Genomic DNA, 16,128 nt, shown 5'->3' on the forward strand with positions numbered 1-16,128 from the left:
AGTTTGTAAAAGTCGAGGTCAGCTCTGAGAATTTGACTTGGTTGTAAACGGTGTCGCTTCACCCGTTAAGCGAGCAATAGTGGTAACTCTCAGGCTTGTGAGTTGAGGCGGGGATGTAGGAAGTATTGGCCGAACCCCGATAACATATCGTGCGTGTACTTTATATTTCCGCAATTTATTTTCTACACTTTCATTTTTAGCACATGTATGTTGTATGCCTGTTTCATTATATACTGTACATGTGTTGATCGGGTTTACAATTATAGAGACAGACCTTAGGTTGTGTATTACTGTTGCTGATTCGGATAAATTTAGGAATAAGTTTTTAAATACTCAATTCACCCCCTCTCTTGGGAATTCACCAATTCCAACAAGGATTGTAGAAGGAGATGCTAGAGATTTTCCAATCACAATAGGTGTATATCAAGGTCCTAGTTTGAGTCTTTATCTTTTTACTTAAGCAATTGATGAACTAACTAAGAATATCCAAAATGAGATCCCTTGGTGTATGTTGTTTGTAGATGATATCGTGTTAATTGATGATAGTAGGAGCGGAGTGGAATCTAAGCTAGAACTTTGGAGAGTCACATTAGAGTCTAGAGTTCAGGATAAGTAGGAATATGACAGAATACATGAAATGTAATTTCAGTAATGTAATGAGTAGCAATAGAGAGAACATTAAACTTGATAATCAAGAGATTAATAGCACTAATAGATTTAGATATTTTGGATCTTTTATGCAAGATGAAAGGGAAATTGAAGAAGATGTAGTATATAAAATTAAAACAGGTTGAGTGAAATGGAAGAGTGTGTCAGGTGTGTTGTGTGATTGTAGAATACCCTTAAAATTAAAGGGAAAGTTTTATAAGACGTCTAAGTCCAGTAATGCTTTATGGTTTAGAATGTTGGGCAACAAAGAAACATGTACAAAAAATAAAAGTTGCTGAGATGCGAATGTTAAGGTGGATGAGTGGTTTAACATTAAAAGATAAAGTAAGAAATGAACAAATATGTAATAATTTAGGCATACCACTGGTTAAAAATAAGATAACGGAGGGGCGGCTTAGATAGTTTAGACATTTGAAACGTAGGACTAGTAGAGCACCTGTAAGGAGTGAGTTAGTTATTTTGTCCGACATGAAAAGGGGTAGGGATAGACCCAAAATAACTTGGAATGAGGTAGTGAGGAAGGATTTAATAGCCCTTAATCTAATAGAGGAAACACTCTTGATCAGGTGAATTGGCGGAAAAGGATTCATGTAGCCGACACCCACCTAGTGAGACTTAAAACTTATTGTTGTTGTTGTTGTTGTTGTAGTAATACTAATAGTAATTACTATCATTAATACATCATTTTTACTATTATAATTTATTTTAAATATTACAATTATATTGGTATTATTATTATTATTATTCTACATATGTACTTATGCAATTAGTGGAATGTGCATAATAGTATTATTATTACAAGTTAGGGGTATTCCAATAATCTTATTGAAATAATGTTAGGATACCAAAGTTATGCGAAACACTTTAATCTTATATTCTTAGTAATCCTGTTGAGTAAGCCATACAAAAATGTTCCTGTGAGATGGTAATCCTACTCCCAAGCATAACTTTTCAATTTGAGGAGGGCATTGAAGATAACCCGAGCGAAATGCCATAGGTCAATGACCCTCTCTGGCTATGCCACAACACATCGGAAAGTGAGTAAAGAAATGAAGTCCATGACTCATGATCTCATTGTCAATGAATCAAAATGCCAGCAGTCTCCCAATCTGTTTTGCAGAAACTGCACCAACCAACTATTACTGTACATCTCATCAAGTTTTAGTCTAGCAGGCTACCAAAAAATTGATCCACGGCTATTGTCCCCTTGAAAAAAGATATGACTTATGCTTGCATCTGTATTGTGGATATACTGCCAGTTCTATAGCTTCCTCTGACTTTAAAATTTTCTGTTAAGTAAAATTATATAGACCTAGCTAATTTCATCTTGACCTTATGGTTTTCTAATGCAAATTGGTTGTAATTTAAGAACTTCCATTTTGTAGGCTTATATTTGCCAAGGTGATGCTTTTTTGGCTATGGATCAGTTTGATGCAGCTGAGAAGTCATATTCAGCTTCTTTACAAATAGATCCTTCTATTCGTCGTTCCAAATCTTTTAAGGTATGATCTGATTTCTTAAGTTAGGCTTTGTTTCATTCATAACTTATGTTTTGGCACATGTGAAGTGCTGAATACACCAACACACCCAAGCCCCACAATCACCCACCTTAAACCATGTCAGGATATTGGAGGCTGGACAGAGAGACATGGGTCATTGGGGTTGAGGGTCCAAACAAATCTTATTGAATTTCTACTTCACCCTTTATATAATTTCACATTAATGTGAGCAAAAGCACATAAAGGATGTTGCTCTTTGTAGATCCAAATGTATGACATTGCTGCAAAACAATGGATTGTCGAGCGAGGTCTCCCCTTAATATAATATGATATAAAAAAATAATTTCATCATTGTAGAATTTTAGTAGATAAAAAAGGCATCCCTGGGCCATAAGGTTCCCTGCTTTGTGAGGGTAAGGGGAGGGTCGTCACAGTGTATGCAGCCTTACCCTTACCTTTATGTAGAGAGGCTGTTTCCTTGGACTCGAACCATGACCAACCGGTCACAAAGGAGCAACCTTACTGTTGATCCATAATGGTGGTTACTTAGTGTTGAACTATTGAGTAGCCATTATCCAATTTTCTCAAACTAGAAAGACCAATTTAAATTAGATATCTAATCCAACTATTCTCCCCTACAGTAGGCTGGAAGATGCTCCTATTTCAATTTTTATCTCATGGCCAAGAAACCCCAGCTGTTCTAAATCCCTTTTGAGTTGCTGGTTGATATTATTTGCTAGATCTCGCGAGTTGCATTTTGGTGAAATGAACTTGTGTAATCAATGAAATTCTCAAATTTGACTATTTAATTTTAAGAAAAGCATCTGGGTCTATCTGCAATCAATGCCATGGACATCTTATCTTAATCTTTTTGATGATCTCCTACAGATCATCATGAAGAGTCCTAGGCTGATGATAATGTTAAGTTACCTAGACACCTACAGTAATGTGTCTTTGGCTACTCATTGTGCTAATATTGTCTGGTAGATTTCAGAAGTTCCATTTTGGAAAAAAAATGATTCAAGAGTTGAATTGTTATTGAAAAGCAAGCGGGAGGAGCAAGGATAATATGCTAAACAAGGTTAATAACAAGAAGAATATGCTCATGACTAGGTAAATTTTTCTTTTTTAAATCAATGGGCAATTTCAAATGGTTTTAGCAGCAAATATAACTGATGATGGTTTGAAATTTGCTCACTTGAGTTTGACAAATTTTGCAAAAATGAAGGCATTTTCACAAATGAGACAGTTAGATATATACCACAAAAGAATGGGGTAGCTGAGCGCGTGAACATAACCCTCTTGGAGAGAGCTCATTGTATGCTCTCAAATGCTGATTTATCAAGGGGTTTTTGGGCAAAGGCTATTTCTACTACTCGTCATTTAATAAATCGTTCTCCAACCTCAGCGTTAGAGTTCAAGACCCCAAAATAGGTATGGTAGTAGATCTATTGATTATTCTAATTTGAAAATTTTTGGCTGTCCTGCCTATGTATTAGTGAAGGGAAATTAGAGCCAAGATCCAAGACATGTATTTTTCTTGGTTATGCAACCGTGGTGAAGGGTTAATAGACTTTGATGTCTTGCTTACAAGTTAGCCAAATTTATTGTCAACAGAGATGTTATTTTTTATGAGATGGTAATGTTTAACCCGAAGGAGAAAGATACCATTGCAGAAGTTAACAATTCAAGAATAACATCAAGAAAGTGGAGATAGAAGATGACACTACTCCTCTGCAGAGACTACTCCAAGTTAGACTGCCTTAGTTGAGAACACTAGTGAAGTAGAAGAGATGCCACATGAAGAATCTTATAGCATTGACAAAGATTAAATTACCTTCAAGGCATAGTATTGTTGTCCAGTTTTGTCATTCTATTTTGTTGGATATGCTTTGGTAGTTGTGACAAGAGACCAATGAAACTGGAGAATTATCATATTTAGAAGCAATTTCTTTTGTTGATTTTTCTAAATGGTTAGTGGGTATGCAAGAGGAGATTGAGTCTTTACACAAGAACCACACTTGGAAATTAGAAAAGCCTCCCAATGGAAAGAAGATTGTAAGTTGCAAATGGGCTTTCAAGAAAAAAGAAGGTATTCTAGGAGTTAAGGATGTAATGTATATAGATTTTAATGATGCTTTCTCTCCTGTTGTTAAACATACCTCTATACGTGTATAGTCCCTTGTTGCTATGCATGATTTGGGATTTTGGAACAACTAGATGTTAAAACATCTTTTCTGCATGGTAGACTTGAGGAAAATATTTCATGTGTTAGCTTGAAGGTTTTATTATTGATGGAAAAGAAGACCATGTTTTTTTTATTAAAGAAATCATCATATGAATTCAAGCAATCTCCTCGTCAGTGGTATTAAAGGTTTGACTTGTTTATGTTGGACAATGGTTATTCAAGGAGTAAGCGTGATAGTAGTGTGTACTTCAAGAAACATAAAGATAATTCATTTATTCATTTGTTGTTATATGTTGTTGATATTGTTATTGCTTCTAAAGATAAGCTTGAGATCAACAGGTTAAAGACCTAGCTTGTTGGGGATTTTGAAATGAAAAATTTTGGAGCAATGAAGAAGATTCTTGGCATGAAAATTCATAGGAATTGAAAGGAAGGATTGATGTATTTGACACAAAAGAAATATGTTTAAAAAGTTTTGGAGCATTTTGGCATGGCCAATGCCAATCTAGTTAAGCACCCCACTTGTTACTCATTTCGAACTATCATTTGTTTTGTCACCACAATCAAACATAGAAAGTGATTACATGTCACATATTCTTTATTCTAGTGCAGTTGGAAGTCTAATATATGCTATGATTTGTACATGTCCAAACATTTCTCGTACGATTATTGTTGTGAGTAGGTACATGACTAACCTATGTAAAGACCATTGGCAAGCAGTAAAATGGATACTTCAATATTTAAAAGGTATTTTTGATGCTTGTTTCAAATTTGGGAGATATAGGTCCAATGCTACTGGTTATGTTGATTTAGATTTTGCTGGGGATCTTGATAAGAGAAGATCTATTATTGGTTATGTGTTCACTCTCAGAGGATGTATTGTAAGTTGGAAGGCAACTCTACGACATGTTGTTGCATTATCTGAGGCAAAACACATGGTAATAATAGAGAAAATCGAAAAAGCTATTTGGTTAAGGGGTTTGATTGGTGAGCTTACATCTTGTTGGGACATTTGTTGTGACAGCCAAAGTGCTATTCATTTGACTAAAGATCAAATGTTTCTTGGAAGAACAAAACATATTGATGTCAGATATCATTTTGTTCGTGATATTATTTCATTGGGGAAAATTATTGTGAATAAAATTAGTACTGCTAATAATCTTGCACATATGTTGACAAAGTCTCTAGCATCAAATAAGTTTAAGCATTGCTTGGATTTGATTGGAATTTGCAGCTCATGAAATATGCCCATGGGGGCATAATATGCAGAAGATGGAAGAAGAAAATTATCATCCATATGTAACTGGAGGGGGAGATGTGTTCATGACGGACCAGTCCTATATGAATGCTTGGGCTAGTCCCATCTCTCATTTAAGCTCTCATTCAAGAGAGAAATTACTTATCTTTCCATGCCTTGGTCAATGTATTCATGCTTCGCAATAAATCTCTTATTCAAGGTGTGAGTTATTTGTAATAAATTGAGAGTTTATTCTCTCACTAAAGATAGCATTTTTTTTTTGTATTGGAATAAAGAAAATTGAAGAGTTGACTGCAATGGCAGTTAATTTATATCTCTGATTTGTGGGAGAGCTAATTTGATATGGGTGCGAGTTGTTCTTGACTGGTGTATATATTGGTGCCTTTTTGGGTCTTTGGAAGGTGTGTCAGAGAAATAACATCTTAGATGCTCTTGTATTCTATTTCTTCCCAACAGTGAAATTGTCTTGTCATTTTCTCCCACGGATGTAGGCTATAAGTTGAATCATGTACATCTTGTGTCTATGTTCTTGCATTTCTCTTTTATTATTCACTTATTTTCTCAATTGTCGTACTTATCAGTCCTAACATGCTTACGTTCAGAAAAGCTTAATTCCTAGTAGATTGCTATTTTTCCTCATTAATTGGTAATACATTTTAGTTTTAAATTTATCTTATTATAGGGACTGAATGGGACTTATTTGTTTCCTGTTTGTGGTTAGCTTTATGCCCATGTAGGCTTATGCTACTGTGATTGGAGGGTGATCTTAATGAATTGGGATTATTGATAGATATTGATTTTTGAAACCTTAACTCCCTCTGTTTTTCCCCTGTTAAAGCTTGATAGACATTGTTGGCCCACAACCTAAGAGCTTAAGCTTTTAGGTAAAGTGGTAATCTAACATGGTATCAGAGATGTTCACCAGGAGGTCCTGGGTTCTAATCTCCCTGCCTGCTTTTATTGGGTAATGTTTAAAAAATTATTTACTCCTTGTAATGGGTGTTACTTATTCTTTCTTCATCTCTCCACGTGCTGTTGGGTTGTACATGCGGGGGAGTGTTAAAGCTTGATAGAAATTGTTGGCCCCCAATCTAAGAGCTTAAGCTCTTAGGTAAAGTGGTAATCTAACACCCTCCCACCCCCAAGCCCCCCAATTTAGTTTTCTCTCTGCATTGTACATCAAATTGGTAACATAGGTTTCCCTCAATTCAGCACCTGTGAGACCCTCACATCCTTTCTAACTCCATGACTATCTGAGTACTTGCACTCGAAAATCTCTTCAGCAACTTATTCTTTAAGCTTATCAGGTGAAATGTACTTCAATTCCTTCATAGCTCCTAGTCAGCTCGTTGGAATTATTAATTCACAATTGTGATATGGACGCTGACCTGATCAGGCTCAGCCATATCAAAAACCACCATAAAAAAAACCACTAAAACACACCAAGAAACTCACAAACTAACATGTCCAACAACTAAAACAACGCAAGGACCCTTGAGAATCACAAAGCAGTCACTATAATATGTTAGTCGCCACCACCCTATGAGAAAAGGGTTTTGAGCCATATCAAAATCCTTATTCTCATTTTGCAAGCTCAAACACTCAAATCACATATGTTTGTCACCACCACTTTAATGCTAGGCCTTGAATGAAATCTGAACATCTTGAAGGACTTTAGACCACAAGGAAACCCAAAACCATCCAAAAATATCAGACATTCCATAAATAATACGGAAACAGTCCATAATTTGATCTAAACAACAAAATGATGCACTTCTCAGAGTGAAACACTGCAATTTCACAACCAAAATGCATAAAATGTTTGCAACCATTTACACAACACAAGATGCAACAATATGGAGAAATCACACCAAACTGACTCCAGAGAGACATCCAACAGCAACACAAACAGCAGCCTGATTCCATATCACCATGGAGCATAAAACACTACCTTCGCAACATACATAAAAAATGGGGGTTTGGGGCCAGGCTGATAGCTATTTTTTCCACCAATTTTATGACAGCAGAAAAAAGCTCACAAGGCAATTAGATTTCCATTCGTCACTTCATATACCTGAGTTAGCCAATAAGAACTACTTAGTAAGGAGTCCCACACATTGAATGCCTCTGGAGAACACACTTGCCGCAAGCTGCATCAATGCTTGATCAACTAGTTGCAGAATTGTACCAAGCTTGCACAAAAGCACTACCCAAGCATCCTTCATGTATAGAGATAGCAAAGAGTCACCCCACAAGCATTGAGGAGCACTCTCTTGCGCGCAATGTTATCTTCATGCGAGCAAGGATTTGTCGGTACTGGTCTGCTGCCTCAAGCCATTTTGCTATCCTACATGCCAAGCACAACTCACTCAATAGAATAGAAGGCAGGACTCCATGCCTTCACCGATAAGCCCTCAACTGTGACATTGCCTTCTTGCCTGCATTTATGGTCATGAGAACCCCACAAATGAGCTTGATCCCGAGTCAACACCCATGACTAGGATTGTAGGAACATGAGGCTATGGCTGCACGTCATTAGGTCAGTCGGTCCAAGATGGTGTGACGAGATGATAGCTTGCTAGACGTATGAGTGCCCATACTCATAGCACTGCCCTTGGGGCTTAAATCCCCAAGAGTCTCCAAGCACCTCTTGTGGTTGGCTGTCTGGAGTCTGCCCCAAAGTTGTCTTGGGGTGCCCACTTATTATTGACACCATGGCATTAGGGATGGTAGGGTGCTCACTAAGGCACTGCCCCTTTAAAGAGCATTTTAAACCATTTCCATTGTTCCCTGTGGAAAGGCCAGTAGCTAGTGTTAGTACGGCCAAAGCATGGACCATGTTTTCATTTGCACTAATCCCTCTTACAGGCGCTCATGTTGACTCCAATAACTCTCCTGGGCTACCCCATGCACCTCCAATGCACTCACGAGTGGAGAAACATGAATGCCATGACATGTATCCTGGGGCATCAAACCCTAAAATGAACATTACACCCACATTTAGCAATGCTGGTGGTTGTGCAAGTTTTGTTGGTACGACTGGTGTTTTTCTCCATCTTAGGTCTCTTGATGACTTTTACTCTCTTGTCACTGATAATAGTGTATTGGACATTGAAGTTTTTCATGTCCCTTTACTGCTTAGGTATCACATCTTTGAGAAGTATGCAGAGGTGTGTATTTTTAATTTGCTTAATAAGTATAATATTAATTTATTTATTATTTCTATTCAGATTCGGATCTCAAAGCTTCAAGAAAAGCTCACTGCTGCACATGCATGAATGGATTATATTTGGGATGGAGATACGGCAAAATCTTGGCTGTTTCAGGTTTGACTTTCCAATCTCTTCAGATTAAAATTTAAAGCAGCACTGTTTGTATGATTCATTTGCATATGGGTTTTCAATTTAAGCATAAGATGAATGGAAACTTAGTTTCTCCATGACAAGTATGGGTACTTTCAAGGAAAGGGTGTGCACAAAATATTCTTCTTTCTCATTTAAATTTTCACCTGACCTGAACTTTTGGTTTTATGTCCTGCTTCACGTGTCTTTCCTTTTGAGTAAAGGAACTTAAACGATTACAAACGAATATTTTGCTTTGAAATGCACTATTTTATTTTATTTTTTGGTTTTGTTTTGTTTTATAATATCTACCTATATAAGTTATAAATAACAAGCAAAAATTATAAAAATTTAGTTTGAGAACCTACCAATAACAGAATAAAAAAATCTTGTATTATTAATATAGAATACGAGTCATAAAACTCATCCATTCATACACCACAATAATAAAAGTATGTCCACCGTCATAAAAAAGAAAATTATGATAATAAAATTATCTACCATAGTAAAAGCATGACTACGAAAGTCCAATCAAAATCATAAAAAGAATCCTAAAGATTTTAAGTGTAGGTCATTAATCAAAATCATCAATTTGTAGCAAACCAATGGTAAGACTCGATTTCTCCTTGGAAAAACATCAGTTTGTAGTCATTTGGCATGCTGAAAAAGACTTCCCTTTTATCATCTTGACCAATAATACTTGCAGCTTTAACAACTTACTTTGGAGTGAGTCCTGAAAGTCCCATGAGCACGCTGCACACCAAATACCTTACCTCTATGGCTTTAAGTTGCTGACGTGAAATACTGGATGGACCGGCTGTCTATGGCTTTTCATTCACTCTGGTTGTTCTACTCTGTAAGCTGCATGTCCCACTTTTTCTATCACCTTGATTGGGCCTTCCTATCTTCATAGGAGTCTTTTGTCCTTGGTGCAAAGGAACTGAAATGTTCTTGGTGGTTCTTTAACTAGCACAAGGTCCCCAACTTCAAGTTGCTGTGGACGTCTCCCTCTGTTTACCCATTTCTTCATCCACTTTGAAGCTTTTTCCAGTCAAGCTTGAGTTACTTCAACATTATGTATCTAGTTCTTTGTAAATTGGTATGCTTTTGGGTAATTTCCGCTGTATGGGTCATTGAAAGTGTGTGGGACAGCCGATTGTTGACTTGTCACAATCTGAAAAAGTATTTTTATTAGTTGCTGCAGATTCATAGAATTAAAGCAGAATCCAATAGTGAAACCCAATTTTTCCAGTTAGCGTTCACAAAGTGTCGCAAGTATTCTATTAACAGTCCATTAAAATGTTCTGTCTGACCGTTTGTCTGCAGATGGTAGCTTGTGGACACATTGAGATTTAACCTCATTAAGCGAAAGAGTTCACCCCAAAATCCGCTTGTGAATCTAATATCTTGATCGCGGATAAGGCTCCCGGTGACTCCCCAGTGTTTCACCACATGCTTGAAGAATGACTAAGCTGTCTTTTTTGCAGGATACGAGTTTGAAACGGGCACGAAAGTCGCATATTTAGAGAATCGATTGATCGCTACCAGAATCATATCATGATCTTCCACTTTTGGCATGGAGGTAATAAAATCTAAGGAGACACTCACCTACGGCCTTGTCGGTATCGACAACAACTTTAATAGTCCTAGAGTCTTCTTCCTCTAAACTTTGTCTTGTTGACAAATCAAACAAGTTTTCGTATACCCCATCACATCATCCTCCATTTGTGGCCAATAGTATCCCTGTTTGTCAAGGCATGAATTCATTGCTATCCGGAGTGGACACCCATAAAGTGTCATGGCACTCTTTTACTTCTGTAAGTTTCTGAGTTTAGGAACAAACAATTGTTGCCTTTTTGTCATCCATAGACCGTTTCCATCTAGAATGGTATGGTTGTCCACTCCACTATTTTCATCAGTGTTTTGGCCCACTAATATGCTCCCAAGTGTTTTTGGATAAGGTCTTTCATGGATAGGGTAGTTTTGCTGGCTAACAAGTGGCTTACTAATTTCAAGGCTTCTAGTTTCAATTTTTTTTTTGCTCAAAGCGTCTGCCACCAGATTTGTTCTCCTTGCCTTATACTTGAAGTGGAAAACAAATTTTGCGAGTCGCTTTTGCCAACAGGCTTGCTTTGAAGTTAATCTTGGTTGAGATAAAAAGTGAATGACCACCATGTTGTCCTTCTTGACCACAAACTAGGACCCACGAGGTAGTGTCTCCATACCTGAAGGCAGTGTACCACAGCTAGGAGTTCTTCCTCTTGGTATGTATAGTTCCATTTTGCACTAGTTAATTTGGACTTTCGAACACAATCAGAAGACCTTGTAGAAGAATCCCCCTAGTGCAAAATCAGATGTGTCTTCTTAGACTTCAAATGGCTTTACTACATCTGGAAGGGCTAGCACTAGGTCCCCTATACTTTTCTTCTTCAGCTCATTGAATGCAGATTGACAATCTTCCAACCACCACCATTTTACTCCCTTTTTTAACTAGTCTATCAACGATATGATTCTTCTAGAGTGTCCCTCTATGAACTTCTTATAGTAGTTGGCTAAACCAAGGAACGAGCGTATACCGTATACCACTAACGGATGTTTGTGGTCTCCACTCGTACATGGTTTGAACCTTGGTTGGATCCATTCGTATTTACCCCTCTTCGATAATATGGCCTAAGAACTTGATACATTTTTTGGCAAAGACACATTTCTCCTCTTTTAGGTACAAGAAGTTTTTCCTGAGCTTCTAGAAGACCTATTGTTCCTTGTGTTCAACTAGCATTGAGCTAAATGCCACAATATTGTTGATGTAGACTACTACAAATTTGTCCAGATAGTCTCAAAAACCTTGGTTCATTAAAGTACAAAAACTAGCAGGTGCATTTGTTAGTCCAAAAGACATAACAAGAAATTCAAATGCTCCATATTGAGTGACACAAATGGTTTTCGCTTCATCTCCTTCAACAATGCACAGTTGGTGGCACCCAGATCTTAGATTTAGCTTGGTAAAATATTTAGCGGTGCTTAATTGGTCGAAGAATTCTGCAATCAGGGGGATGGGATACTTAGTCTGAATTGTCACCTTATTCAGGGCTCGATAGTCCACACACAAGCGTAAGCTCCCATCTTGTTTCTTTTGAAACAAAGCAGGGGCCCTAAAAGGGCGCTTTTGATGGTTGGATAAACGGAGCTTCCAATAACTCATTTAATTGCTTTTGAAGCTCTTCTAGTTTTGGTAGTGCCATACGGTAAGGGGCTTGGGCAGGCAGTTTTACCTTTGGAAGAAGTTCAATCCCATGCTCTACTTGCCGTTGGGGTGTCAACACCTTGGGTAGTTGATCTAGCATCTCATCTTTGAATTCTTCAAGAACATCTTTGATTTTAGTTAAGGCACAAAACTGGTTCTTGGTCACTTGGGTCTACTTGTAGCACAAAAAATGAGAGCTCTCATCTCTTCAACCCTTTCTTAAATTGAAGGGCTGAGAGCAATTTCTTTTCATTTATAGTTTTGCGGGCTACTAACAGTGTACTAGGTGCATCCCCCATCATTAAGAGATAGTTTGCAGTTGCTCTGGAACAACTTGAATAACCTTGAGGAAGTCCATCCCCAATACCACGTCGAAATCATCGAGGGATGCCACTATGAAATCTATCCTTCCTGACCAAGGACTCATTTGACGAGTTACCTTGGAAGCAACCCTATTGTGGACAAAGCTTCGTAATTCATCACCTTCATTTTTCCTGAATCCTTGTCAGCTTGCATGCCAAGCTTTAGTATCAACAATGAAGTTGTGAGTGAAACCTATGTCGATCATTGCCTTGGTATTCTTTCCATTCAATACTAGATCAACATACATGAGACCCTTGTCTTGTGATTTGTTAATACTCACTTGATGTTCAAGGAACCCAAGAAATCTTAAGGCCCCCACCATATCCTATTTCTTCCCTATGTCTTATGTCATGGTGTTTGTTCCATTTCTTAGGGCCTTTTGTTCAGGATATTCAACTACTTGATGAGGTCCTTTGCAAAGAGAACAAGAAATGGGTGGTTGGTTCTCTGCAATCACTGTATATATGCTCCTTGAGTCTCTAGACAAGAAGGGTTTCTTGTCTCTTCCAAAGTTAGTAGGCCCTTTGTTCCTTCCTCTGTTTGTAGGTTTGTTCATATTATTGGGCCTCTGCTTTTTGTTGAAGTGGGGTTTTTCCTCTTTAAATGTCTTTCAAAGTAGGCATCTAATCATTCTACGGTAGCGAGAGTAGAGGGAAGGTCATAGACTCTTTGTCTTTGTAACTCATTTTAGGCCATGTCTAGAGTCTTGTTAAAAGTGAAACAATCTATCTGACTCAATGATGTATTTGATATCCAACATCAAGGCTTGAAATTCCCTTACTTATTCCCTGGTCGGGCCAAATTGTTGTAGATCATAAACCTTGCAAAAGCAATTTACTCAACATTTTTCAGGTAGAATTGTGTCTTTAGAGCCTGTTATAATTCATCTCGAGTATTAATGGTACAACTATTGGTCATCCACCACAACTTTGCATCATCCACAAGGAATATAGTGGCAAATGTCACTTTGCCTTCTTCTAATTTGATACTGGAGCACTTGAAATAATGTTCCAACTCAAAGATGAAGTTTTCCATTTCCTTGGCATCACAAGCCCCACCATAAGATTTGGGTCCGATAATTTTACTTGGGTCCCTTAACTAGCATATACCACGAGTCTCTTGGACATTTAGGCCACCACATTCAACTTGGCATTGAACTCTTGCAGTTGGTTTGGAATTGATCCATTGTGTTTTGAAACTTGCCCATCTCCTTTAGCTCTCCCCTTAAGGAACTAATGGACCCTTTAACATGATTTGCAAGTAAAATAAAAATTCTCATTAATCTCTCCAAAGGAGGCCTCATGCTCTATTGGCCTTTCCCTTTGGGATGATAATGATGGCAACACGCCCTTTATTTGTTTTACCCCACTTTCAAAGGCTTTCTACTGCTCAATACTCCTTTGGAAGGTCTCAATCTCTATTGGCTCATTTTACAAGGATTTCACATATAGAATAAGATTCTCTAGCTCTACAATCTTCCTCAAATTCAAATGCACAATAGAGGATCCCTCTAGTGGTTTCATAGGCAACCTCAAGCTTTGTTATGCCCTTCTCTTTCAACAGTTTAACCACAAACGCCTAGAGTTCAAAGAATCTTGTCTCTAGGGTTTCCAATTTGGCAACTCTTGCCTCAAGTTCTTCAATGCGCTTTGTCTTAGCAGACTTAGAAGTTCTCGGGTTACCACTCATGTTGATTGACTACTGTGCTTTGATACCATCATGGACCCCAATAGTTGACACTAATGAAGGCCGTGTGGCACTCGTTGAGAACCCTTCCCCAATCTAGTTAGCCAAAGTGCACACGTTCAAGCCTGTAGGCACATGAATCACATTAGTCTTTTAATAAAAGTTGTAACACTAGGAGTAATATTATAGGCAACCACAGTTCATGAAGGCAAGAGTAAATCAGATAAAAGGCATCCCTAGATTAGCAAAGTGCACCACAATCATACATAGTAAAACACAATAATAATAGTGTGTACTTGTTTTATTCAATCAAGAAGGCAATAGTACAAGTGTTAAAAAAAAACAGTTTATTTATCAATACAAATTCCTAGAGAGTTACACATAGGGACATTATCTCCTCCTTGTTATCCCATTACATTGTTGCTTCTAGCTTAGCTATAAGACCACATCCTGGTATCTTTTCCTCTATAAGATTCTCAATATGAGAATAGAAACCATTTTTATAATGAGTATCTACTTTCCAAGTGGTTCCAGTCAATTCGTAAAGAATATCAACTAGTAAAGCTTCTTCCTCACTAGTCCAGTTCTTTTTGTTTTTCCTCTTCCTCGGATAGACTCAGTTTGTTTATTAACTTACAGTCTTAGCTTCTGTATGGTCCAATATGTGTGTATGTGCAAATTAATAATAAATAGAAAACTAAAATATACCATTCATCAAAACAATTAAAAAAAAATCCAATCAAATAAATATATGCAAGACATTTAAACACATTCAAGTGATTGGATAAAAGGAACAAAGCATAGCCACTATATAAGGAAAATTGCTACCAAGATGACTAAAAAATAAAAATTCAAAAAAAAATCAGAATGTACGAAGGAACTAACTAAATGTTAACAGTATCATCCAGGCCTTCTAACTCTCCAAAAAATAGACATTTCTCTAGCTAGATTATTTTTCCAAGTAGTCCATTGGTTTGATGTTTCAATACTATCAATATAATTTCTACTTTGATCATTATCTATTTATACAACACTCAATTGCTCTTTCATTGGATCAACCTTGATTTTTTTTGTCGAATGAGATTATGGATGTAGTAAAATTATATAAGTTTGCATGCCAACCGAATTGTACGAGGGATTTTGAAGTATTGCCTCTCCACAACTTTATTAACCAAAGTTCTCTTTCAGTGACATTCCTAGCTGCCCAATTTCTCATATAAAAAGGATTTTCAGATGTTGTTGGTTGATGACTTGCTCTCTTTTGATTGAGGTGATAATGTTTACCTCTGTAAAGGGCACAGAATACCCAACCATTTTGTATATCCAACATTAACAAGATAATAGTAGCCTATTTGATAAAAATTGAGAAAACATATATATAAAATATTAGTAATTTAATATATAAGAAATAGCATGAATATGTATTATACAACACCCTACCTTGGGGGATTTTTAACACATATCTCCATAATGCATTTCAAAGCACTCTTCCATCTGCAACTGAGCCTTCCTAACATGGCAACACATAAGAACTGCATATCTACAGTGAACAACTAGAACATTTTTTGCAATTTCATTTTTCCTTGAGGATATTGTGGCTCATCAAGAATTGGAACATTTTCCTTGACATATGTCCCATCTACGACTCCTAACCAATTCTAAGTTTATTATAAAATATTATTGCTGTTGTTATTATTCTTATTATATCATGAAAAAAAACATTCTAGTAAATCATCAAATTAAAATTTTTTAACTTGAACAATTCCATCTTTCATCATTGCCCACTCTCATGGATTGGTTCTGAAACATCAAATGCCTCCAAAGTTTTAGTACATCCTTTAAAACATTACAAAAGTGTACTTATTGTTTCTCTAGAATGT

General features: G+C 37.0%; 1 protein-coding gene across 7 annotated transcripts in view; it reads left to right on the forward strand.

Moving 5' to 3' along the window:
• The window catches only part of LOC131157128 (uncharacterized), a 32,888-nt gene that overhangs the window by 12,247 nt on the left and 4,513 nt on the right, over positions 1 to 16,128 (forward strand). For 3 of the 7 annotated variants that reach the window (XM_058111032.1, XM_058111030.1, XM_058111031.1), the window contains exons 4-5: positions 2,055 to 2,171; positions 8,845 to 8,940. In XM_058111032.1, the coding sequence (XP_057967015.1) occupies positions 2,055 to 2,171; positions 8,845 to 8,892 (165 nt within the window). In that variant the 3' untranslated portion in view covers positions 8,893 to 8,940. Of the gene's footprint in view, positions 1 to 2,054; positions 2,172 to 8,844; positions 8,941 to 16,128 lie in introns of those variants that run through there. The other 4 variants (XM_058111035.1, XM_058111036.1, XM_058111033.1 and 1 more) reach the window with 2 other exon arrangements.

The sequence above is a fragment of the Malania oleifera genome, chromosome 6 (genome assembly GCF_029873635.1).
Source record: "Malania oleifera isolate guangnan ecotype guangnan chromosome 6, ASM2987363v1, whole genome shotgun sequence".
In the NCBI taxonomy this organism is placed as follows: domain Eukaryota; kingdom Viridiplantae; phylum Streptophyta; class Magnoliopsida; order Santalales; family Ximeniaceae; genus Malania; species Malania oleifera.